We start from the raw sequence: 25748 nt of genomic DNA, 5'->3' as shown, positions 1-25748 counted from the left end.
TTTGCAGTGACGGGAAAGACCCTCCTAAACAACAACATTGAAAGGCGCGAGCTTGCTAGCAAGAATCTAGTGAGATACTACTACTAGCTTGCAACAGCCAGAGCACACGCGAAATAACTTGACAGCATACATCACACTAGCGTTGCAATTTGTGTTATAGAATGTTTTTCCTCGTTTGTTACACCTGTATTTGGTTCATGTTGATAATGTCAACAGTGTGCAACTTTTGTTGTGAATAACCGGGTGGTGTAACAGGTTTTAGCTTTAAGCCCTCGCATTGGATCATTTCAAATGTCAAAACATATTTTGTTTACGGAAGTGATTGCCTTTCACATTCTTCGACCAGAATTATAAGGCGTTTATCCCAAGGCGTTTATCCACTCTGGTTTAACCTACGATATGGTAGTTTTCCCTGTTGCGCCGAACGTCAGCTGGTCTAGCCCAAACTGGATAATAAAAAAATATATAAATTCCTGCTCATTCTTTCAATTGAAGTAACATTTTGATTGATGTGATAATATTGAAATTACCTGAATTTACTGATGGTGACAATTATTAGGCTACCGCTGTGCAAGTATGTGTTAAGTAAGTAACAAAAGTAAGTTATCTCTGAAGGCTGTCGTCACATGAAGGATAATATTAAGCAACAATTATATGAAAGGTTTTAGCACTTAACTATCCTGGGATGTTAAGTCCTCGGTCGTCTTTCTCTTGACAGCTTGGCGGCATGACTCTTTATCAAAACAATCTATACCCAGCTGTCCAAATAAAGATGGTTATAAAAATGGAGATGCTCTCAGGTTGAAGACACACACACACTAACGAGGACAAAAATATCAGCTAATGCAAAGCTGCCTGTCCTTGTCTGTCTTATCAGAGTGGAGTTCGCAAGTTACACTACTTTGTCACTTTGCTGCTTACGCTGATGTAATGTTTCTGTGGTGACAGCTGAAGGGACTCACAGGTGCCTCGCATATGTTGTCATACTTCATCAAGGCAACCTTCAGCAAAGCCATAATAGGCTAATTGCACTGTAATTATGCAATTAGCATTAAATCATACTTAAAATATTTGGATTTTTCTCCATTAGTAACGTGTTGGGGAATAACAATATTTAAATTGGTTCCATTTGAAGCTTGCATTTTGCTATTATAAAAAAACTATCGCCAGAAAGTGGGGAATGTCTAAGTTAGCCAGCCACAGTATGTCTACAATCATCACAAATGATTTCAAAAGACCACACACTTTGGTTGATATTCTGAAACTGACCACTAGGCTAATATTGCTATTTACATTTACATTTAGCAGACGCTCTTATCCAGAGCGACTTACAGTAAATACAGGGACATTCGAGGCAAGCAGGGTGAAGTGCCTTGCCCAAGGACACAACGTCAGTTGGCATGACTGGGAATCGAACTTGCAACCTTCGGATTACTAGCCCGATTCCCTCACCGCTCAGCCACCCGACTCCCTATTTGGAGTCCTCTGACATTGGAGTGATTTTGAACGTATGACAATCTTTTGATGTGAAGAGTTTCAGCCTTCAACTAATGAATCTCTTCTAACTGTCAAACTCCCTGCAGGCCGCCACACATGTCCAATAATGGAGCGGAGAAAATAACCCCGAAGAGAAGGAGAAAGAAAAGAAAACGTCTCCGCTGTACCAGTCACAGGCCCTCAGACTGATTCAACACCTTTAGACGGAGACCGAAAGGAAGAGAGAGACAGAGGGGGAGAGACGGCAGGTGGGAGGGAGTGAGGTGGTGGTAGTGGTGGTGTTGGTGGAGGTGGTGGTGGTGGTGGAGGAGGAGAGGGGGAAGAAGGTGAAAGGGAGGAGGACACAAAGCATAGGACGGAAAACGGGTACTGCAAAGAATGGCTTTCTTGGACAACCCAGCCATTATATTGGCCCACATTCGACAGTCCCATGTGACTAGCGACGACACAGGCATGTGTGAGATGGTGCTAATCGACCACGACGTAGACTTGGAGAAGTGCCAACTGGCCTCAGTGCCCGGCAGCAGTGGCGGGTCGCTGGGGTCGGGCTTCCTGGGCGAGGGAGGTAGTGGCGGAGGGGAAAGCCAAGGCTGTGACCTCTCCCAGTCCATGGACATAACCTCCAGCTGGGACTTTGGCATTCGCCGGCGGTCCAACACAGGTAAATCTACACAGGGGTGCTTGCTACCTAGCATTTTGGGCATATATCAAGTGTGTCTGTGTATAGAACCATTGATTTAGAACCAGTTTTTGGTTTTAACATAATTAAGATATAGGCTAGCAGGGTTGGTTTTAAATTGTTAATCTATATTCATGATGCTACGCTGAGACACTTTTTATTGGCTGTGGTCAACCTTTGGTGGAAGATTGACCATGTAGAAAGTGTGCTAGCTGTGTTTTGGGGGCTATTGTGTGGGTTCCTGATCAGTGTTTGGCAAAACCTCTCAGGCACTGGTTTGCTGCTGTTGGAATATCCATCAATGCAACAGGTTTTAGCCAAACAGGAAGTGAAAGCGTCCAAAAGAAGGGTTGAGGTCATGATGAAAGTTAGTTAATGGGTGATCTGTAATTGACCTACTAAATTGGTTAAAATCAAATTGACCTCAGTCCTGCCTCTAAGTCTGTCTTTGAAAATCACAAGGTCCTGAACTGAATAAGTTCAGTAGTATTTTACAGTTTAAGCCCAATTCAATGGATCCAAGACCAAATGTGCAATAAGGTTTCTGATTTGTTGGGAATTATTTTTGCCTCCTATTGAACCAAGAAAGCACTTGCCAGACGTAAATGTTTATCAAAGCTTGCCACACCACAGTAATAAGTGAGTGGGATGTGCTAAGATGAACTCTGAAGTCTGTGGCAGTGAAATGGGTGACTGAAGCTGCTCAGTGTACTCCACTCATTATTACTTGTAGTTTGATTTTCAGAGATGGACGTTCTTTCTTTCACTTTCTGTATTAACTGTCCGCCCCACCACATAGTCCAGGCCTGCATTTATCAGGCCGTTGGATGATTTCTTTTCTTAATCCATTTCAGTTTGTCAATTTGATTCAGTGGCTGAATTAAGGAGAGGTGCATGATCAATCAACTACGGGTGCAAGCTAATTTCTAAGGTGAAGCATTCCATTCTGACAGGAATAAAGTGGTGGAAATGCTACGCTTGGATGGAAATGTATGTAGCCTACCCGATGCGATGATGCTTTATTTGAGAACTCGACCACTTGGCTTTTCTGTACCATATGGGTTGGGGGTCTATATTGTTTGAAAAAGAACAAGGGGTCGGAAGTCCCAACAACTTAAATTTTGGAGGATATTTAGTTCAAAACATACTAGATCCATCAGTTGTTTGGTAGAGATTTTCTACTTATGTTTTCATAAAAAGGCTTTTGGTGCGTGTGTTCATGGTCTTCTACATGTCATAGTTGTTGTTTTTGTCTTGGAGGCTTACTTCCATTATTTTAGGGACAATTGGCGCAGCAGTCATGGGCAGAAGCAGTGGTAATTAGAGGTTAGCTTGAATTGTACATAGAAAGGATGCCTTTGTTCGCTCTGTCACCCAAAGGAACTGGATTGTTTTACAGAACCTGCCTGCCCTGCTCATCGTTAACCCTTCACTGTCAGCAAAAGTGCATAGGACTTTTTACTCTTCATTCAATGAAAGGGTTATTTAAATTTGTGTGTCCCCTGTAGGGCTTGAAATTGCAACCATTTTGGTCGCATATGCTCCCGAAATTGTATTTGTGCAACCTAAAAATATACTTGGGAGCATTTGTGCAACCTGTTTTAATTTATTTACTAAACGCTCGCTAATTAGCCTACTGCCCAGTATGCATGTCTGTGAGCTGATGCAGTGACCAGTCGACCGTGCTATCCAATGTTAGATAACCAGTTCAACTTCATCTTAACTTTAAAGCAGATTTTAGATTGGTTAAAATTAACTGTCAATCACTCCTTCTCACTGCCCTCCGTTGTCATGTGACAGGGAGCTAACTCGCGCTCCAAATATGAACATTTTCGGTGGATGCTTCTTCATTTTTGCTGGTGCTTTTTTAAGTTGGGAGCACCAGTGCTGCCAAGTAAAATTAAAATATATATATTTCGAGCCCTGAAGTGTAGAAGAGCAAGCCCAAAAGCCCCCAAAAAAACACATGGTAAAAGTTTAATCGTCTAATCCTTGTCAGTAGCTGTACATTGTACATTTTGTGGGTTTGGGCTGCTTTGTGTGTCATGTCAGAATGTTCTTGTGTGCAATTAAATCATTGATGGCAAAGGGAAAAGATGGATTAGACAGAGTGGGGTTGATAAAAAAAAAAAAAAAAGGTTGGGTGTGCCCTCTAGTCTACACTATTGGATTTGTCCTGAACCAAAAACGTGTGTGTGAATTTGCTTGGTGACTAGAGTTATAATCGGAGGGAGCCCAAAGGTATCTGGAGTGTGGCTAGAACATATCCTTTTGGCTCTCCCGACTTTGAGTTTGGGATGCTGGTCGTGGTTAAGGGTCTAAATGATACAGGGTGAAAGCATCGAGGTTCATGAGTCTGTCCTCTGAGGACATCATCTAAAGGGGCTCTTTCACCAGGACGTCAACAAGAAAGACGAGAAAAACCTGGGGTGGCCGGTAAGAACTAAATGGAAGATGAAAAGACAATAATCATGTTTGAACAAGAAGTGTGAGAAGTGAGTTTTGCCACTGTGAGTGCAGCCTTGCGTGTGTGTGTGTATGTGTCTTGGGAGGGGGTGGGGTGGGGGGGTGTAGACAGGCTTGACACAGGCCAGTGAGAGTGTTTCTCATTCCCTCCGGCTTTACTTTGAGCAAAACTCACACCTTTCAAAGGTTTTTTTTAAATATTTTTTTCTATATGTCAAATGTACTGCAAATAAACTTTAGTCAGTCTGGAATAGCTCAGTTTAATATGTTATGTCTTTGACGAGGGCATGTTGACTGTGATTAAAGAAATAGTCTAGTATTATTGGTAAAAAATATACATATATTTGTTTGTTAATTCCTTAATTTTTACTAAATTCTTTCTCCCTTTTAAAGCTCAAAGACTTGAAAGGCTAAGGAAGGAGCGACAGAACCAGATTAAATGCAAAAATATTCAGTGGAAAGAAAGGTCGTCCTCAAAATCAGGTATACTAATGTCCATCTAGTCAAAATATACTTTGATACTCCATACCTCCAAAGCACTCTCCTTCGGAGGCATGGAGTACATTTTTTTTTGAATTTGTACAGTTGTTGCTGTTAAACTCGCTCAGTTACACTTCTCTAATCCTTAGCGGAGGACTTGGGGTCGTTGTTTGAGAAGCGGGACTTCAAGGATAGGCCCAAGAGCACAGGTACCAAGTCTACCCTGTCCCTGCGACTGGAGCAGTGCCCTCAGCAACTCAATAACCCCTTCAACGAGTACTCCAAATTCGACGGGAAGGTGAGTTGCACCTCTGATTTAACGTTGTATGTCACTACGAGTTGCCTGCGCTTGGACCTCCGAAGCCTGTAGCTGACGTGTTTTTTTAGCACTTGTGTACTGAGCAAAGATGGTGTGTACGTTACAGTGCTTTAGCTTTTGTTCTTTTTTTGTTTTGTAGACGACTTAGTAGACGTATGCTGTATATGTTTTTGGAAGTTACTTGTTTATTATCTGTTACATTATAGCTAAGTTATACTGTAAATGGGAGTATAAAATAATTTTCGTGTTTTTTTGCCATTTCCCCATCTAAGTCATTAAAGTGGTACCATAAACACTTACTGTACTGTAAAATGATGTGTGCACATAATGTAAAGCACAGGACCAACCAGGTTAGCCAACAGTAACGAGTGCTGACAATGAAGAAAAAAAAGAACTCGTAACTTTTTGTCCTACTCCTAAAAGTGTTGGCTATTCATTACCCCAAAAAAGCAGATGCCTCACGCTTTTTTGAGGGGCCATGTGGCGATGTCATTTACAACCACTTAGGCAGTAATTCCTAAAAATTGGGAGCCATCTCGGGATGTATATTGCCATTTTGGAGCAGCTCTTCATCGCTAATGGCACAGGCGCAAGTCTCTAAAGGCTCGGTGACCTTCTTTCTGTCATTTTGCTCTCAGACTCGCATGATCCAGAGAAAAGAGCAGACTGCGAGAATTGTGTGTCGAATAAATGTCAGGGCGAATTGCTCGGGCCTTTTACAGGGATTTGTAGGAAAGAGCAAAGGTCACTACAAAGTGCCTTAGCTGCTTGCAGACAACCTGGTGGCTCAGATTAAACAAATAGTCTTTGATTCATGCCAAAAAATGTCTCCTTTGGCGTCATCAGGGGGCAAAGCCAGTTGTAACCCCCTGTAATATCTCCAACATCAGGAATAATATTTACATTACGTATAACTTTTAATGATACCCGACTCCCACGACCCGAGAGTCGGCTTAAAGGCATTAGCTTTGTTAGTATTAGCATTGCTGAAATATGGCTGCAATGTCCTTCCTGCTTCCTTATTAACATATATTCAATAATCATATACCCAAATTTTTTTTTGGTCCTTTTTTAAGGACATTTGGTTACTGATTTGCCGAGCCTGCTCAAAGGCACAATTCTTGATTTGTCATTGCGGCGGTTGTTCTCGAACGTGTTGCGCAAAAGTGGCATGTTTGCAGTTTTCACTTTTCTATGTGTGTCAAAAGACATACATTTAATGGGATTTGCCCCCTTCTTTGTGTGTCGTGTAGTAGGGGCCAGGCTGCGCGGCGGCCAGATAAAGATTCATTGCAGCTTTTTGATCTGAGACTGGAGTAATGAGAGGTGTCCCGTGTGCTCAGGCAGATGTTTACACAGACCCTTGCCTCGCCCGCCTCTGACAGCAGTTAAAAAGTACAGTCACCGTAATCAAATTTTGCGGCGGGTCCGAGTCAGAGAGGGAGGACTCGGATCAAATTAAACTGTATTTTAAGATGAATGTGCCGACAGGTAGAGTGCATAAGGATGTTTTCTTTTCTCCCTCAGTATTTATTTATTTTTTACCGCGTTGTTTGCATTACACATAGGTTGATGTCTTATGGTGACATATGTACACTGAAGTTCCCCAAAAGCAATTAAGAAAATAGTCCATCTCTGCATGGTATTTGTATATGGCTATATATTTGGATGGTATGATCTGTGTGTGGAGAAAGGTTGAATAGAGGGAAAGGGGGTGAAAGGGATCGGGAGATCATTAGTCTAGGTTTTATGAGGAAATAACCAAACAAGCTTTTTACTGAGTTAGAAATTAAGTCGGCCATTTTCATCCCATCTTGTGGTTGTGACAATGACCATTCCGACTTGGCTGCAGATGTTCTTTGTAAGTTTCAGCTCTCATAACAGAAGATGTAGGGCTACGCAATATGGCCTCAATTATATCACAGTGCATTTTCAATTCATCATTTTAATTAGAATTTACAGAAAACATACTTTAGAAGCTGTGTCTGTGCAAGACTCTAGGATGGCAACTGCTCTTTGTCTCGGTCCTTGTGTTGTGGTGTTATATACATTCCGAATCTACTCATCTTGGCTTTCTTTTAAAAATGGTTTGTTACCAAGTCAGCTTCAAAGTCTGTTAACTGTGGCTAGGATGGCAATGTGCTTTGATAGTTCATGTGTACATTTATGTTCACCATAATCGCAAGTATATAAGAATCTCAAACAGATCGACGTCCTCATTTGCAACGTCATGGAGCCCCTGTCTAATCTGTAGGGTTGTTGTTTGCCTAGCCACAGATCGGTTCACGATATAAATTCTCATCTTCACAATATGTGCATTCATTCACACTGACTGTTGATGCGGAAATGTGACATGTGACACACACAGCGAGTCCCTTTTCACAGAGACTGTATTTTCTAGCCCAGCCAGACCCCCGAGCTATCATGCCATCATCAACAGTAACTACACCTCCAAACAGCAATGTATAATTTGCCCTTGAGCAAGGCCGACAGTCACCCCAAAAAAATCCCCTTTTCCCACCACCACACACACACACACAAACTGCTCCGCGACACTGAGTTGCATTGGAATCAACAATAGCGGATCGTGAAAACAGCAGGGTTAGGGTGTGAGGAGTAGAGCCCCAAATGTTCTGTAAGGAGCCCAGCACTTAGGACTGTCACTTACAATGGAGGGACCTCCATGTCCTCCTCGCCTACAGAGTTAATCACATGTTGTCATCGTTCAGGGGAGGTGGCACAACCATAAAAGCACTGGCAGTCAGACGGGAGAATTTATCTGCTCATTACTTGCTCCCCCCTTAACGAAGGGGTGCAATTAAGTTGCCGCAAGAGATAGAGTTGAGACAGTGTTGCGGTTAGATTGGCTGACAGTTGGGAAAGGCTGCAGAGTTGGAACTGTGTTGTTGGTTTCTTTGTGGGTATTTGTTATTTGTTATTTCTCTTACTCCCTAAAGTTCCAGGATCATAGTTAGTCTAAGTGTAGCGAAAGCAATCAAAAGGCGAGGCCCACTTGTTGTCATGACCATTGCAGAGGACGCCAAGTGTTGCAGCTACAATAACAAGACTAGCACGTATGTGAACCCTCCTAAATCTCGATCCAAGAATTGTTCCCAAAACTGTCTTAAAAGTACAAACCGGACAGAACTAAGTGGTCTCGAGGAAAGGTTATCGATGAAGGTTGGAGTGTGTCAAGGACATCGGCTGGGTCGTGCCACTCCTCCAAGTTTCGGAGTGAGTATGGAGAATAATTGCATTTCAACACCTTTTTTGCACAGCTGGAGTCATATTCCAGCTGACATCGGCACCTGTGCACACTACATCGTCAGCCCTGGAGGTGTGGTTGCTTGTCTAACCCTCTCCCAGACCCAGATAATCAAAAGCACAGACAACCCCCCCCCCCCAACACCTCAAGGCGCCATAGCCACCCACCGCCACCCCACCCAGACATCACCATAGCAACCATTCAGAGACTGTAGCCATGGCATAGAAGGCTTGACTATCGCAGTCTAATTAAAGGCGTGATTAGGGAAATTGCGTCTATTTGATCAATCATCTACATGGAGACAAAAGACTTGCAAGAGAACAAATACCTTTACCACTTTAACATGGCATAATTGATGATGGCTCTTAAATGAAAGTGTGTACCAGTGGATATTTTTCTTTGATTGTGGCCATCATCTCTAAAGGGCATTCCAAGATATGCGGTTGCTGCTCAGATTATAGTTGGACGTCTGAAGCACATTTAGAAGTTCAGTGTCGTGATGCTCTTAAATGCACATTTTCATATGATTTAACAGGAAATTGTAGACTTAAGAACAAATTCACAAGGGGCCTTAAGGTCCCTCACCACCATGATGAACTGACATTTACACACACTGTCATACATTAAGTGTGTGTGTATATATATATATGTGTGTACATACACACTGCATACTGCAGCATATATAACATAAGTTAAAGATCATGGTCATATTTAACTGGCCACATATATATGTCAGTTATCTTTTCTATTTGTCACGTATCTACCACCTGCCAGTTTTCTTTTTACGCCTATTATAAATAAACAAGTGTTTATAACAATGATGCCTCAGACAGGATGACGTTAGCTCCTGAAGAGATGCTTCTCCTAGCGAGCGACAGCGCCATAAAAGGAGGAGACCTGTTTGGACATTTTTAAATCACGCTGCTACCATTGTCTGACATCAAGCTGTGCCCAATACAGTTTATTACCTGCCCAGCAGTATCCAGAAAAGCAACAACAGAAATGATAGAAAGCATGACTTAAACGTCAAGCTAGTATGAAAAAAAAGACAAACTGCATCTGGTAAAAATGTTCATAAATGAAAACAAGCACTCATTTCTAGCACCACTTAAATGGTGCTAGAAATGATTTGACTTAGGCTTATTACAATTCTTTCTTTAGTACTGTTGGTAATTAAGGTGAGTGCACTTCACAACATTTATGTTAGTTCGCCAGCTAAGAACTTTGTCAACATAATATAATGCATATTTTATTATTTATTTTCCTTGTCGCGTTCATTTGTTTTTTTAGTAACATAATATATGATGGTATTTTCGCCTCAGTGAGTTGAAATATACCATTGATAATGAATGTCTATCTCTTTTTATAAGACGAGAATAATACAAACCAGAGGCTGGAGGGTAACCAGGGTAACTGCTTAGCTATTATGTTTTTGTGTGTCATGTAATGAAGTGCTTCATCAAAACCGGGGTCAGGGAATGAAAGGTGGTGCCGTCTACGCGTTTAGCAGATAGCTGGTGGTGCAGTTGTGCCACGATCACAATGCAGATGACGCAAGGTTTTCTCTCACAGCTGCCCCGTGGCCACTGGAGCCTCCTAAAACATCTGGGTCCCTTTTGATGGGAAAAAATAGTGTTTTTGGGTCCAAATTACTTTATAATTTGGCGCTCTCAGTCAGTCGAAACGCTTGATGCTTCATTATTCACGGGTCAGTGGGAAAGTGCCTGCAACTCAGGCTTTCTGGCATGATTAAAAAACAATAAATGCGCCATTTAAGAAATTGCCGCTGTCAACGAGAAGCACAATGCGTGCATAAAAACCATTATGTGAAGATACTAATGAAAGGCCTCAAAAAATATGTATTTTTTTTCCTTCTTACTAATTAAATAAATAAATGGTCACATTTATTGAATGCAGCTCATCTCAGAAGAAAGGCCATTTCTCCATACATAATAATGTAGTGTAGCCTTTTTTCCCACTGAATACATAATGTATTGCATTATCAGAGCTGATCTCTGTCTCTAGCTTAATGCAGCACCATCATGTTTGAAAATGAGACAGGTGATCATTGCCAAACTCTGATTTCAGCAGTATCAGTTTTCTGCACGTTGTCCAATTATTAGTTCTACGAGCACCTGATTTAAGACAAGTATGCCAACATTTAGATTCAGATTTCAAAATGCAGATCTTCAACTATGAACCCCAAATTCTGATCACGAATCATTCATGAATATTGACGTACATGTTATCGATGATTGTTGCAACCGTCTTCCCACAACGGGATGAAAACAGAAAAACCTCCAGCACAAGTTATTTTTACATTTTGTATTTTACATTCTTGACTCCCCAGTGAGGAAAAGACAACCCCTTTTTGTATTTGTTCTCGGCTTCTTCCTCCTTCCCTCCATCCTTCCTCAGAACTGGGCGACAAAAATCTCCCGGGGTCAAATTAATTTCCAGGCCTCAGCTTATTGAACCGTGCTGCCACCATGTATTACATTCAGCCCTGGGTCCTCCTCACACCTTGGCCCCGGAAAGTTCTACCTGTTCTCGGCATCGCAAATAGCCTCCTCTTTCATTTTCTGACAGGTGTTGTGTTTTACCTTGTAGATTTGTCATTGTACATCATTTTATTCGGGACGGCAGACCCATTTCCTTTTGCTTCATCTGATTGATATCACGTATTTTTCTTTTTACATTGGGGTCATGAACCATTTTTTGGTTACCTGGTTCATATCAGAAAAACTAAATTAATGCTGACATTTCTTAATGTATGTTCCTCAAATAAAGAATACATTGAAGTCATACAATGAAGGCACAAATTTGTAAAAAAAATAATATATATATATATATATTTTTTCTGTCTGTCTAATGTGTTTTTTTGGTACTTCCTTGAGACAGGATGAGGTTTGAGGAAGTAGGACAGACGAAATAATACGCACTAAATTACCGTTTTAATATAGCCTTGCCACTGTGTTGATATGACTTGGACCTCAGAGCAAACCTCCCTCATCTCCACCTCTATCTCTGTTTACGTGGTGATACCTGCCGGAAGTTGCCAAGTCGCCCCACTTTGGCGTCCCTCCTTTTCATCGCGGGGATAAATGAACACCGAACGAACAAGCACATGGTGTCACGCCCTCTTGGAGCGATAAACACACAGAGCGGACATGTTGTCATTAGAAGGTGGCATGTAAAGCGGCCAGCGTTGATGGCGTATAATTTAAGCTTCTTCCCTCATCTTACAAAGACCTCTCCCATGTTATTGTTGTTTGAGGACCTCACCACTAGTAATTATTTAAAGCAACTTAATCACAGGCAGTTGGCTATTTATTAATTTCTTTTTTTTACAGAAAGTAAAGAATCTCTTGCACCCAGAAAGGATGAAAGAGAAAAGATGCAATACTTTGCTATAGTGCTCAGATGAGTATGTTCTCTGAAGTTTTCCTTCATTTCCTTGTTTCAATTAGGGCCACATAGGTACAACCGCAACCAAAAAGATTGACGTCTACCTCTCGATGCAGTCGGCCCAGGAGAAACTGCATCCCATGATGGTGGTGACCATCGCCAATGCCCGTGTCCACGACCTTATCGGCCTCATCTGCTGGCAGTACACCAGTGAGGGACGGGAGCCCAAACTCAAGTAAGCTCACACACACACACACGTATGCATCAGCTTGCACACAAACCCACATTTCCAAACACCTTCACACACAAACAAATCATTCCACAACATTGCTTAACGACTAGGTCACAAACATCCAACAGCAAAACCATACAATCGCCTTTATCTTAGGAATCTGTTAAAACTGCTACAGTATCTAGTTGGAGTTTAGCAGTATAGCAACATCTCTATTTCCAGCTTGTTATCTTTCCAGTTCAGTTTATTCTCCTGCTTTGATGCCTCTCCTCCGACCACACATGCCAGCTTTAGCGGCTCTTACTCCCTCCTTTGTTGGTTTTATATCACCTCTGTGAATAAGTCTCCACGGGTCTCCCTCCCAACAGTGCAAGAATGTACCTCCCGGGTCCGTGGCATCACAACAAGGATTTATTACACGGGGCCCACTGAAAAGTGGATAACAGTAGTTCTAGACGAGAAAGAGGAAAAAAGAATGGAAGGGAGAGAGCGAAGGCAAAAGTGGGGGGTAGGTCTTTTTAAAACGACAACCAAACAACCAGTACACAGTGGACAGTTGTTGGGAGGTTGAGGTGGGACATGAGTGGCATAGCAATGAGGAACCCGAGTCGCCCCAGGAGGGTATTGCCACACAGCCGAATGAGAGGTAGAGGATGAGTGGAGGGCACGCGATCATCTCCCCTCCCGTCAGTGTAAATGATGCGACCTTTGACACCAGTGCATGCACCCCTCGCACACACACACCAAAGTCTGCACGCACACACGCGCACCTCCCCAGAGAATGCCTGGGACCACAGTAATAGTCACCAGATGAATGCAACCTAAATGTAAATTGGACAGAAATCTGCAGTCCTGTAGTGTTTAGAATGTGGGCCTATGAAAGTGGTGCATTTGCAGAAATATCTGTTTATATAAATTAATATGATTTACTTAGTAGTGCACACATGTTTTTTTTCTCAGTACTTTTTGGTCTTCACCATGTGGCTTTGGGGAGGCTTTTTTCAGAGGAAGAGGTTTTCCGCCTTTTTCCAAATGAGGGAACTTCTTCGGACAATGTGTTGTTCTACAGAGGATGAGCGAAAGTGAAGGATGCAGGAAGAGGAGAGGAAGGAGAGACAGACGAGAGAGAGATGGGGATAATTGTGGCTCAGCACTAGGGGAAGAGGGGGGGGGGGGCAGTGTCGGACGATTTGTGATTTCCCTCAGCTCTCTGGGCTCTCTGTCTGTCTCTCTGTGTCTGTCTGGCTCTGTGTCTGTCTGTCTGTCTCTCCCCCTCCCTGTACTGAAGGGCACAGTAGCAGCACAAGAGCTGACAGGCTGGCTGACAGGATGTCTTTACCACTAGGGCCAGCAGCACAAGATTGTGTCAGGGAAAATAAGGAACGCACACACGCATGCACACACAGCTGCCTAACTCTGGGGTATCCCCTGAAATTTCAGCAAGACCTCGATCTGAACTGAATAATGTGCAGGGAACATGGGGACGAGATACATTGTAAATTTATTCTATCAAATATGAACAGAATATATAGTCAGTTGCAGGCTAAGTAAGCAGGCTTGGTGTATATGATATTAAAAAAATGCCCGAAGACGAAATCTCTTAACCCAACAAAAATGTTTAACTAAGTAAGCTTCCATCTGTTACTTTGTTTTTGTTTTGTTAACAATTTAATAGCTTTTGAAAGCACATTTCTCATCCGCAGAATGGAGAACATTTTCAAACTGAGCAACCAAACTGAAAGGGATCGAAAGAGGGCCTCCATTGGAGCTTCCATAATATCGTCTCTCCTCACAGCCACCCACCATCATTCTAGCTGCTAACATTCCTGAACCCCGATATGCCCTTTTTACCCAGTGCAGCAAAACAAGCTTCTCACTGTTGTCTCCCTTTTTTAATTACCCCCGTCTCGTAATTACCCAGAAGCGTAAATCGTGTCGATGTTTGTTTTGTTTGATGTCTCCTTGTTGTTGCGGTCCCAAAAGCTGTGGAACAGTGGCAGGGGCCCCTCTGGGATTTTCATGAAAAAAAGAACCGGGAAAGGGGCCAAAGCGAAAGAGGGGCTTTGGTTCGGATGAGGAGAAGAGAGAATGGGGTGTCTCTTTTTTTGTTTTGGTTGTGTGTTTAAAAGGGTTGCGATTGGCTATGGAAACATGAACTCATACACAAGGTTAGTGTGTGAGTTAATACGCTGCGATTGTCCATTTTTGCTGCATGTGTACACACGTGTAAATATTAGCGCACACACACGTGCACACCCCCATAACAATTGAAATGTTCGGGGGCCCCCTGAACCTCCTTTCACTTTTCTGTTGACTGTCACACTGTCAGCAGATGGACTCGTTACTTATTGACACATCCATCCGTCTCTCTCCCTCTTCCACAGCGAGAACGTGAACTTGTACTGCCTCCACATCGCCGAGGACGACGGCGAGGTGGACACAGACTTCCCCCCTCTGGACTCCAACGAGCCCATCCACAAGTTTGGCTTCAGCACCCTGGCCTTGGTGGAGAAGTACTCCTCTCCCGGCCTGGCTGCCAAGCAATCTCTCTTTGTACGAATGTAAGTATTCACCCACACATCACATACACACACTATTCCCAACAGGCTTTAGAAGCTGTGTCCACTCCATTGAAAAATGCATGTAGATGCCCAGTAGGCTTACAGTAAGACACGTACACGCCCTGTTTTCCGAGCTGTATTCACTCCAGTTACATCAGTGGATCCCTGTAGATTTGTGATGTAGAAAATACGGTACACCTACTGTTGGTGGTACTGGGTATAAGTATTAGAAGTAATCTAGAGACTGGGAAGGATTTATCTGGTGATGGTAGAAGCCAGCCGTGTCAGTGCATTAGTTAAGGGACTTTTACTTTGAAAAGTTATGCCACTGTCATAGTCATTTCTGTACATGCTAATGTACAGCCAATATGATTGCCACTGAGTAATTGTTATTCAAGGGACGCAACATCCAAAAACAGTGTCAGAAGCTTTAAAAACAAAGGAAAAGAGAGGTTATACTCAATGCATTTGAGTTCTTGGAGCCTAGAATGCATTGCCCACACATCCGAACAGCAGATGTGGCCTCCATGTTGGACAATGGCACAAAATCAAATATCTTAGCCAGACAGGTTACATTAAACATTTAATGTCTAGATTCCAATTATTTTTGCATGAAAACGTATGGCGTTGCAGGGCTCTTGATGAAAACGTTGCCACTGGGCGTAGGTATTATTTTCACAACACTGTGTCAAACAATTTGTAAGCAGTGGCCAAATAAAAGGCATTCCCCATCTGATAACCAATACATAACGACAGTCTGATTAAACGAGCAATCAGATTCTGATTATGCATTTCCTCCGGGTCGCAATTACAGGACCGTTTTCAATTTCAAAGCCCTAATGCGTTCAATGTCCACTTCTCCTCCAAGGCTTATTTTGTTAACAAAAGGCATACAGTTGTATGTAAAGGCCTAAGAATGCTGAAGAAGTTGCCAGTAGTGTGTGGGATAGAAATAAATGAATGCAGACCCAATGAGAAATGTCTGTCGGCAATGGTGAATTCAGGAAGACAAAATATCCTACCAACTCCGCCGGTTACTCCCTCTTTCCGTCCTGCTCCCAAGCTTTTCACGAATGTTCATCATGGTATTGGCAAGGATTCAATCCCAGATGTCAGTCGTGAGTTGATGTGTATGCTGGATTAGGGTTGGAATGATACCGTCTGGGCACACATTTTTTCCCCTCCTCCCTGAGACGGTTTTTGTTTATTATTTTCATTTGATATATCGCTAGCTAATAAACAAAAGTGAAACGGAGATATGGCTGAGTATAGAGAACCGTAAATTGTACATTCACACACTTGACTTGTATCAACGTTTGAGTCAGTGTTTGTGGCTTATCCATCTGCTCAAGTCCAGAAATGTCTACACCACAGCCCAAGTTCGTTTTCCGCTTTAATTCTTTTGATGCTCATGGGAGGACAAGTGCTCTTTTAGCTGTCTCAAATGACCTGCAGAAACATGAAATGTTGTGGCAGGTCTAAGGCTAAGGCAGGGCTTGGTCGAGACTCTACCCCGTGTTCTATTCGATTGCCTACAATTGTAAATCAACAAGTGCAGCCTGTCCTCAAACTCCTTAAAATGGTTGCAAAGATAAACAGTAGAAAAAATGGGTGCAATAAATGTGTGTATAAACCAAGTGCATACAGTAGATATCGATTCATCGAAATATCTGAATGTGGCTGATTTCAAAAGGTACCGGTACAGTTTTGTTCCGTTTCTCAATTCCAGTTATTCAGCTGTATGTTCCCTGACGTGCCCAGGGACTAGACTCTAATGAGCTTGTTGTGTTAATTTGTTTGAGAGAGCTTTTTAAGAAGCTCCTTTTCATTTTAATTGCTAATCGGGTTTGGAGAGACTTTCTTTGCCAGAGAGCTGTTGGCACACATCGAAAGCTGAGACAGTGTGTGTGTGTGTGTGTGTTACAGCGCAGTGCACACGTGCTTAGGTTCATCTTTGCGGTTTGTGCACTTCTTTGGGTGTACGTGCAAGAGAGAAAGGGAAAAGCCTGTGTGTGTTTTAATGTGTGTAAATATGTACAAACTTGCTTGTGTGTGTGTGTGTGTGTCTATAATAGCCTGATTCACCGAGTCCCCTCAGTTCCACTTTGCAGACATGCACTACAGTAAATTACCATTTGGCCTGGGCCCAAAACGGCTGGTGTTTAACCACTGATTCCCCCATAGGCCCTCTAAAGTGCTCTGTCGGGTGGCTGGGCTAAGCTAGACTAGGCTAGCTCCTCTCTGCATTGAGCTAACTGCTGTGGAGCTTAATGGCACATTTTAGTTCCAGAGAAACTTCTGGCTTATCCACTCACTCCCTCTGCAGTCTGCCATTCGTGTATCGCAGGCTAAACTAAGGCTGACAAGGTGTGGCACATGGCTTGACGGTAGACAATGACCATTGATGGCAAACGTTTCAGTCATTGGATACGGCTCTTTTAACGTGATTTCTGAGGTAATATAAAGTAATATGGAGTCAGTGCTTCACTTCCCCCAAACATGCAGGACCACTTGAACCAGCTGCCCTCATAAAAGGGTGACCAAAATAAAAAAAAAGAGAGAGAGATCTTGTTAACATGGGCCTCCAGTGACATGTCAATAGCCATCTGCCCCCCCCATCCAAATGAGAGGAAAGAAATGGTGATGAAAAGAAAGTAAAAGGAAGGAGAGCTGGATGGAGGGACTGGCGGGTTTTCCTCAAGGCTGGTCAGTGGTAGCGGTCTTTTTCGGTCACACAACCAAAGCCAATGTGATGGCTTGGCACTGATGCTGTCAGATTAGCTCAACCTTTCATGGGGAGTAAGGCCTGAAAATAGAAGTGGATGTTCGAGTCCTGACTGAAACATGGACGACTGGAATGTTTTCTCCCTGGTTTCTGGCCTGGGGTTGTTTTGTTTAGTTTGTTTGTTTGTTTGTTTTAGGTGTGTTGCTGAAGTGTTGAAATTAGTTTATTTCACACAAATGCTTTGGGAATATATTTTTTAAAGAATAGCCTGAATCAAATGTCCATTGCAGTTTGGAATTATAACTCAAATATATACCCACAATTGACGGAAATAAAAATGTATCTCTTAAGTACGTAATGGAGTACACTTTAGGACAAGTACAACAAGAGCTTTCTTCTGAAAAGAAAATTACTTTTTTCAGCCAACTCTAACAACACTTTTAAATGGCTCCCCCTCTTTTGAAAGTGGCCAAAGCGATGTCACAATAGTAGATAATACTTGTGTGTCCAGTGGACGTTTATATCAATGTTTTACAAGCTTTAGGATAGCAAAATAAATTTACATTACATTTACATTTATTCATTTAGCAGACGCTTTTATCCAAAGCGACTTCCAAGAGAGAGCTTTACAAAGTGCATAGGTCACTGATCATAACAACAAGATAGCCACAAAACATTGCGAGTAGCCAAAACATGAAGCACACATTGTGACCAACCAAAATAAGTGCCAAAGGGAAGAACCATAAGAGCATGTAGTTAAACAAGTTACAATTAAACAACATGAACCGCTATAAGTGCAAGTGTACCATGTTATTATTATTATTAAATGTTATTATTTTAGGAATATTGTTATTGTCCCGTCCCCCGTCCCCACCACACATTCATACCATCTCTCTCCTCTCCCTCCAGAAATGCTGCTCATGGCTTTTCCCTCATCCCAGTGGACAGCCTGAAGGTGACCATGAAGGAGATCCTGCAGAAAGCGCTCAAGAAGAGGAAAGGCTCACAGAAAGGTTCAGGTAGGAATACTTACAGAAGAGTATAAAACACTTTAAAATACCCACACAGTGTAAGCACTGGACAACAAAAATATTAAAGTAAAGCTACAGGTTCCCCTTTTTTTTTCTTTTTTACATCCTCTTTTTCAAGTATTTTATGTGACTTTGCACACAAAATACACACACAATGCACCTCTGCCACACACCCTATTGACTCGGGATAGCGGGAAGCCATCATGGTACAATCTGTGATAGCGCGCTGCCATACGCGGTTTAATTTGTCACGCCTGGATCACCGTGGGATCAGATAACGCTCAGAGGTTTTAATACAAAAGTCGGACGTAACGGATAGAGTCTTGCCAGGACATTGATGAACGTACGGGGAGGGGGCCTCCTCCCCCAATACACACACACACAACCCTCCCCAATCCAAGAGATAAGGGCCTGAAAGAGATCATGTCTTTGGTAGCGATGGGCCAGGCCCCATAGCAGAGAGAAGAAAAGAACTCACAGGAATTACAAGAACTTAGGAAACCAATGATCCGAAGAGAACATCATGAAATATGTGTGATTGAGATGAGGTGGTGGTGGTGGGGGTGGGGGGGGGGGGAAGGTCTTTTGTATCCACCACCGTTGGTGATTGTGATGGTTCCCTCAGAAGCAGGACTAGGGAGCTGCGTTCTCTGTATGTTTGTGATTGCTTAATGCTTCGGTCCCCCAGGCCTTGTGTGGATGTATGGTTTGTCAAACGGTAAAGCTGTTTACGGGAAAGCGATCCCTTTCTGGCCATCCAACCAGCTCCTGCAAGCTCTACTGTGAGACCTGGAGAATGGTCCAGGAGGGCAGTTTTGTTTTACAAGATGACAAGAACTTGAATGAATTGTATTGTTGTAATAATCCAAACATTGTTTTCTGTTCTTCTTCTGAAAATCAGAAGGGAAGAAAGTTTCTCGTAAAATGCAAGTGGTTTTCCAGTTTGCAGAAGTTCAGGGAGAAGTTTCTGTTTGAAAGTTCTGTCTAAATGCAATTGATTCTAAAAGCATTCTTTAGGAATTTCCTTGCATGTACGCCCTCCGGCTACCAAAAGTACAGTTCCATTTAACAACATGAAATTTGAATGAAGCTGTTGTAGTTGAGGCATGCTTACTAAGTGAGGTGAATCTGACGATTTTCTCCACTCTCTGCATCTAGTTTATAATTCCTGGGTTTTGTAAAGTAGTATGTTCTGCAGTGTTTGCTGGTCTATGCTCTGGAACTGGACTGTTCCAGAGATAATGAGTAGATGAGTACAAGCTAAGCTGTTCAGTTTCTCTTGGGCATTGATTTAATCATGTTTTAAGGTATTATGTTGACTTGTCTAATGCTGGATAGGCATCCTTTTGGCACAACTACCACTTCTTCTTTGAAGCTTTGGTGGAAATTGAGCCAACCCACAAGTCCGCAAACACATATAGACTTGTTATTTAAATGTATTTACAAAAATGAAATGACTATGACTGAATTAAATAATTATAGACTGATGTCAAGCGATATTATTATGCTTGCACCTCTTTTTTTTGCCCAGACATGAGCTCGCTTTTCCATTCAGTGATGGACGAGGCAGTGTGAGGCAGGCGAGGATTGCTGCTGCAATGATTGTGCTGGCTTTCCTTCTTTTAAAGAAAGGAGAATGGAGGATGACTGACTCAGTGGGTATAAAGAGAAACAGATGTGATGGAACAGACATTATGAACAACCAACCAGTTTGTGCTGTCAAGATTTCACTAGCTTTACCCCTTTTTTTCCTATTTTTTACGCCTTTGTTTCACTTTTTGCTTCAATCTGTGTCAAGTCACATGGGAGAATAGTTCCTGGGGATCCAAAAGAAGCCCTTGAATGAAACTAAAACCATGCCCAACCGCTTACTAAAATTGGTTTAATGGGAGAAAATATTATTCTAAAGCCACAGTCTTGCCATCATTTGAGTTACACACGCACACACATGCACACAATAACACACTCTTAATTATGTAATTCGTCAAAGTGTTCCCAATTGCTCATTTGACAAAGCAAAAACAAAATTGGACCACTTTCATCCCTAAAAAGCCCCTGTAGTGTAGGCCAGGGATAAATGCATTGAGAAAAGTCTCCAAATATCCTGAGGTAAAATACCTTACCAGTTACGACCATCTTCTGCAGCAGGGGACCTCTCAACACATATTGAAGTGGGTCTATTATCCATTTTTGGTTGTCGGATTTCACCTTTATTGTCTTCAATGGGTCACTTTTAACCCTCATTTCCCCCCTGTGCATAGAGGACCAGGCAAACCTCTGGTTCTATGAATTGAGTAGGTCAGGTGACAGCAGGAGCACCATGGATACCCACAGACAATTTCTGAATGAGTTTCATGGCTAGTGTATTTCGCTGTAGCATCGCAAGCTTTTCAGCCGAGATGTTTTCCTACTTCTAGGTAATGTGACACTGACCATATAATGTGCCTGCGATTAACAATAATGATGGATAATGTTTGGAATAACAGTGAGCTCAACACACAAACGCCGCGCTTAAACCACGAGGATCTTGGCGAAGGCCACGCGTCAGGTCCTGTCTTTGTCCGCGTGTCTGTCTGATTCCATGTCCGTGTGCTGCCACACGGGGATATCCGAGTGCATTTGTATTTGTCTCGGTCTAAACTGACAACATGAAGGATTGAACGTTTGTGCAGAGTGCACAGCACTTGGCTGTGTCTGACAGCTTTGTCTGGCATAACAGGTGTCATTTCAACCCGCTGCATGCTCTCCATGGTCTCATCCTTGTTTTAAAGGAGTCAGAGGAAAACGAATGGGATTCTCCTGGCATAGTAGTTGCTTGCAGATGTTACAGTTATACACACATACAGGACAAACACAGTCTTGGGTTGGATTATTCAAGGAGTTCAGCCTGCATACTTATGTTTTTGTAGTGATTTCTAGTGTAGAGATTCTTAATATATTATAGGCGTATTCTTTCTGTTTAGTTTGAACAGACAAACATCGAATAGCTTTCTATGTAAGGACAGCGGATAACATTTCTTAATCACCGCAGGTTTTGTCTTGACTGTTAGTTTTCACTTTGCATGTAAGAATGAAATATGTTGAAATACTTGTTATAGAACTCACAATTTTACAATTATGATAAAATGTTATCAGCATTTATCACATTTAGATCAGTTCAGTGTCTTAAACAAACTAGGATAGATTTGTGAAAGAGTTTTTGTGACTGCTAAATATCTGGCCTTACTTTGTTATTTTTTCACATAATTGGAATATCCCCAAATCATCAACTGCAATAGTGATTGCTAATGGAGTTTTCTTTTTAACTTTAGCAGAGTTATTTTAGATATCGTTATTTACTTGAGGGGCAGATTGAACAATTCTTATTATTTTATACATTGATTGAGTACAATCCTCAGCATTTACATTTTCAGTTTCTAGTTGGCCTTGTTTCATTAAGCTTGCCCTCACATGTCTACACTACACAGAAACCCCACCAAATCTTAAGAGTGAGAACCTCTGGGTTCAGTGAAGCATGTCACCCATGCCTGCCCTAGCATGGCTGGAGCTCAGGTGATGGGTTGGGATTTATTTATATATCCATTGCAGGCCAAGACCTGAGTGATGGTGATTAGGTTGTGGCCCAGTGTCTGTGGAAAATTGGCCCAGTTGATAACCCCAAAACACCTCCACCCCTCTGATTCTCTGAGTCGCACGCACGCACGTGCACACTTTAAAGTGAGGGCTACTCTCTCATTTACATTTAGATGAGTATTGATTATTTATTTACTCACTAGAGTGAGACTCCTTTCCAATCTTCTCTGTCTCTCTTTCAATCTCTTCCTCACTTTTCTTTTCACAATAAGAGTTCAAGGTCTCGCCATCTTGCTGTGGTTGAGTGACGATTCTTACCTCGCCAGTGAATTACTTTTAGAATGGGATCAATGTGCCTAGCTTGGTGCAAATACTACTGGTATTGGCAATTTTGGCTTTCATTGTCTGCCAAAGTGACATTTCTCCCCGAATCCTTTGTATCGTTCCATCTTTGTGTTTGTTTTTCTTCTGGCAGGAGCTTAGCATAAATATATGTTTGCTATCCTTCACTGATTGCATTAATCCCAGTTCTACCTCTACCCGCCTCTGTCGGTTGAGAGAACAGCAGCAATAAAATAAATCGATACAAACCCAAACATATTTCAGGGGAACGTCGCAATCAAGAGTCATACATCCAGACTGTGAACTTGAATATAGTCTTGCGGACATTTTATTTATGAAATTCATCTCTTTGCTTCTGCAAGGTGACACGACCTCTCTCTCCTTAAGGGCAAAATGCTTATCTCTGACAGCCCCTCTTTTCCCTCCATGTGTTTATGATCGGATAGTTCCAGTCCATAAGAAATTGTCCAATCAATAATTCCCCCAAATATTTTTATAACGACAATAATGCATAATCAATAATACTGTGCACATTTTTATAACGTGTAAAGACACACCGGAATGAATAGAACATAAGTGAATTTTTTTACGCTATGAAATATGACGTCTCAGAAGGTGTGTGTGTGTGTGTTTGTCTGGGGGGAGGGGGCGGGGGAGGGGGGTGGAATATAAAATGGCTTGGTCTGTGCCAGTAGATAAGGGGGTATTGAATGGGGCTTGTGCACATTATCGGGCAAACTGTGGTGACATTTGGAAAGGAGGTGATGGCTGGGCCTGGGACAACGCATGTGTTTGAACTGCAAATGAGGTCTGGTGCTAGGGGAGAGAGGCATGTGTGTTCTGCACAGTATTCGTTTTTTGGTGGGACATTTTGGTTGTTTGAGAGTTCGATGTGTTTATTTTAACGAGGCTTTCTTTTCCTTTTTGTTTTAGCATTTTTCATTGTGCATGCATAGTTTGCTTACGTAGGCTAAATGTGTATATATGTTTTTTTTATAAATTTTTATTTTATATATCAATATATAACACTTTTTTATAGTTTAATTGGAGCAAAATAACATAACAGAATGATCGGTGGTAGTGCAGTCTTTCTATCAGTCTATATAATGTGTACCTGTGGTTGAGCACTGTCATTTGTATGCCGATGGGATATTGGGGTTAATGGCTCCCCCAAAGTACTGTTTCTCTCATGGCTCTTGTCATATTTGTTAATCCTCCATCTTCATGGATGCGTGTGTAAGACACCAACATGTATAGTACCATGTCCTGGCAAGTTGAAGTCTAGTATTCCCAAATTGCAAAAAAATAGCAGCTGGTGGCTACTTAAACTTTGATTTAGTCAGAGGACTTTATTTGTTGTGTCCTACTTGTTTGAAGCCATATCTACTTTTTCAATGGCATTGGATAACTTACACCTGCTATGTGGCCTTCTGAAAGCACTCACTCACACTTTTACAATTTCTCACACACACACACGCTGAAACACACACACGCTCACACAGCGTCCACTTCTCAGCATGTGGTTTTAGTCAGCAGGGCATAAATCTCTGAGGTCACGTCATGTCCTCTTTCCGAGGTGCACCCGCTCCGCCACGGATCTCTGCGGCAGGCAGGAATCTAAAAGGTCACTTTCTGTGTTCACCATTAGTCACACTCTTTCACCCCCCCCCCCCCCCCCCCCCCCCCTTCACTTCAGACTCGACATCTCAACAGTGACCCCTCAAGGTTTGCGGCCTTTCCAGAAGAGACAGAGAAATCTTACCACACGTGCATTGTCTCTTATCTTGTTCCCTAAAGAACTGGAGTTACTTTGCAAGTTTGGAGATTTAAGCACGAAGTTGCGACGTTTCAACCGCCGTCATGCGAGGAGTCCTGCTTTTGTGCATCCCGACCATGTTTGTTTCCCTTTCCATGAGGATGTCCTCAAGGGCTTTCAAAGAGGCATATTACTTTCCTCCCCGCAGATCGCTAGCTCGCCGCCACCCGGCTGACATTTTCGAGACCCACGGTATTTGCGAAAGGGTAAATATTGCCCAAAGTCTTTGCCCTACTTTGACTGGCTTCTGTTGTGTATATATATTTTTTTTCTTCCGTCCTCTTGTGTTGAAGAAAACAATACACGCTTTTCTTTCTTCGCACACATGCGTTGTTACGGGGTAGATTTTTAAGCCTTCTAATATAATATCACGACACTGCAGGGTGTTCTTACACAGTGCTACCAAGATGTCTACCTTTCCTGTGCCATCGTTCAGACAGAACATATTGATTCAGATGGACAAGGTGGATTAAATTATACCTGGAGATATAATGCAATGTGCCTGGCCCACGTCCCCGGTTTACTTGTTAATCCAATCTCTATATGCCAGTGCTACTACTTAAAAAGACCTCTGGTTCATTTTTTATTTCCCAAGCAACAAGATCACATTGTCTACATATAAATTGATTCTGTTGTGAATAAAGTGCACAAGCTATCACTGACTAAGTGCATTTTTGGCTTCTCAGAAGGTCGAGAAACTGTAAGTTTCAATGAGCGATTGTATGTTTGCTAAGACATCAAATTGGAATACAAAGTTTGGAAAAATACACGCGACAAATTAAATACATAAAGGATATATTTGTATGTGTCAACACCGTGTTTACATTTCGTCCTTAAAGTAAACTACCCAGATGTTTTTTCTTGCCCTTGTTGATGTAATATCATCAGCCTTTTAACTCGGCACTGTAGTACCTGTAGTGCCTTGAATTTGTCATTATGTCATTTCTAACCTCTGCCCTTGTATATGTCATAGAGTAATAGAAACCTTTGTACCTTTGCCAGCCCTCCCTCCCAACCCCTCCACTAACCTCTCCCCCAACCTCAAAGCATTACCGTAATAGAAAATCCTCCAATTCTTTTCCCTCAGCCCCCAGTACAGTACCATTTGGATGTTACCTCCATACAGTTTCACTTTATTCCGTTGTCGGTCCCCTTTCAGTGATATAATTGCATCTGGCTATCTCTCCTCCATGCCCCCAAAGAGGTCAGCCCAAACTGGGTCCCTCCCCATTACTGCAAGACTTCTGGTCGTGGGGAAAAGGAAAAGGTTGCGAATCTAATCGGGCTTCTCTAAATACGGCATAGCACCGTGACCTTGACATGCCTGAGGACTGAGATGAAAAGAGTCTCCGTG

At 42.3% G+C, this 25748-nt stretch overlaps 1 protein-coding gene across 2 annotated transcripts in view; it reads left to right on the top strand.

Moving 5' to 3' along the window:
- Nucleotides 1-1821: 1821 nt before the first annotated feature.
- Nucleotides 1822-25748, top strand: part of mapkap1 (MAPK associated protein 1) — a 38543-nt gene continuing 14616 nt past the window's right edge. Inside the window, exons 1-7 of one of the 2 annotated variants that reach the window (XM_067258113.1) lie at nt 1822-2158; nt 4574-4612; nt 5036-5125; nt 5272-5420; nt 12177-12349; nt 14731-14907; nt 18542-18651. In XM_067258113.1, coding sequence (XP_067114214.1) covers nt 1876-2158; nt 4574-4612; nt 5036-5125; nt 5272-5420; nt 12177-12349; nt 14731-14907; nt 18542-18651 — 1021 coding nt within the window. In that variant the 5' untranslated portion in view covers nt 1822-1875. The remainder of the gene's footprint in view (nt 2159-4573; nt 4613-5035; nt 5126-5271; nt 5421-12176; nt 12350-14730; nt 14908-18541; nt 18652-25748) is intronic. The other variant, XM_067258112.1, reaches the window with a different exon arrangement.

This window comes from Osmerus mordax, chromosome 20, assembly GCF_038355195.1.
Source record: "Osmerus mordax isolate fOsmMor3 chromosome 20, fOsmMor3.pri, whole genome shotgun sequence".
In the NCBI taxonomy this organism is placed as follows: Eukaryota; Metazoa; Chordata; class Actinopteri; order Osmeriformes; family Osmeridae; genus Osmerus; species Osmerus mordax.
This window is presented reverse-complemented; position numbering and strand designations above follow the sequence as displayed.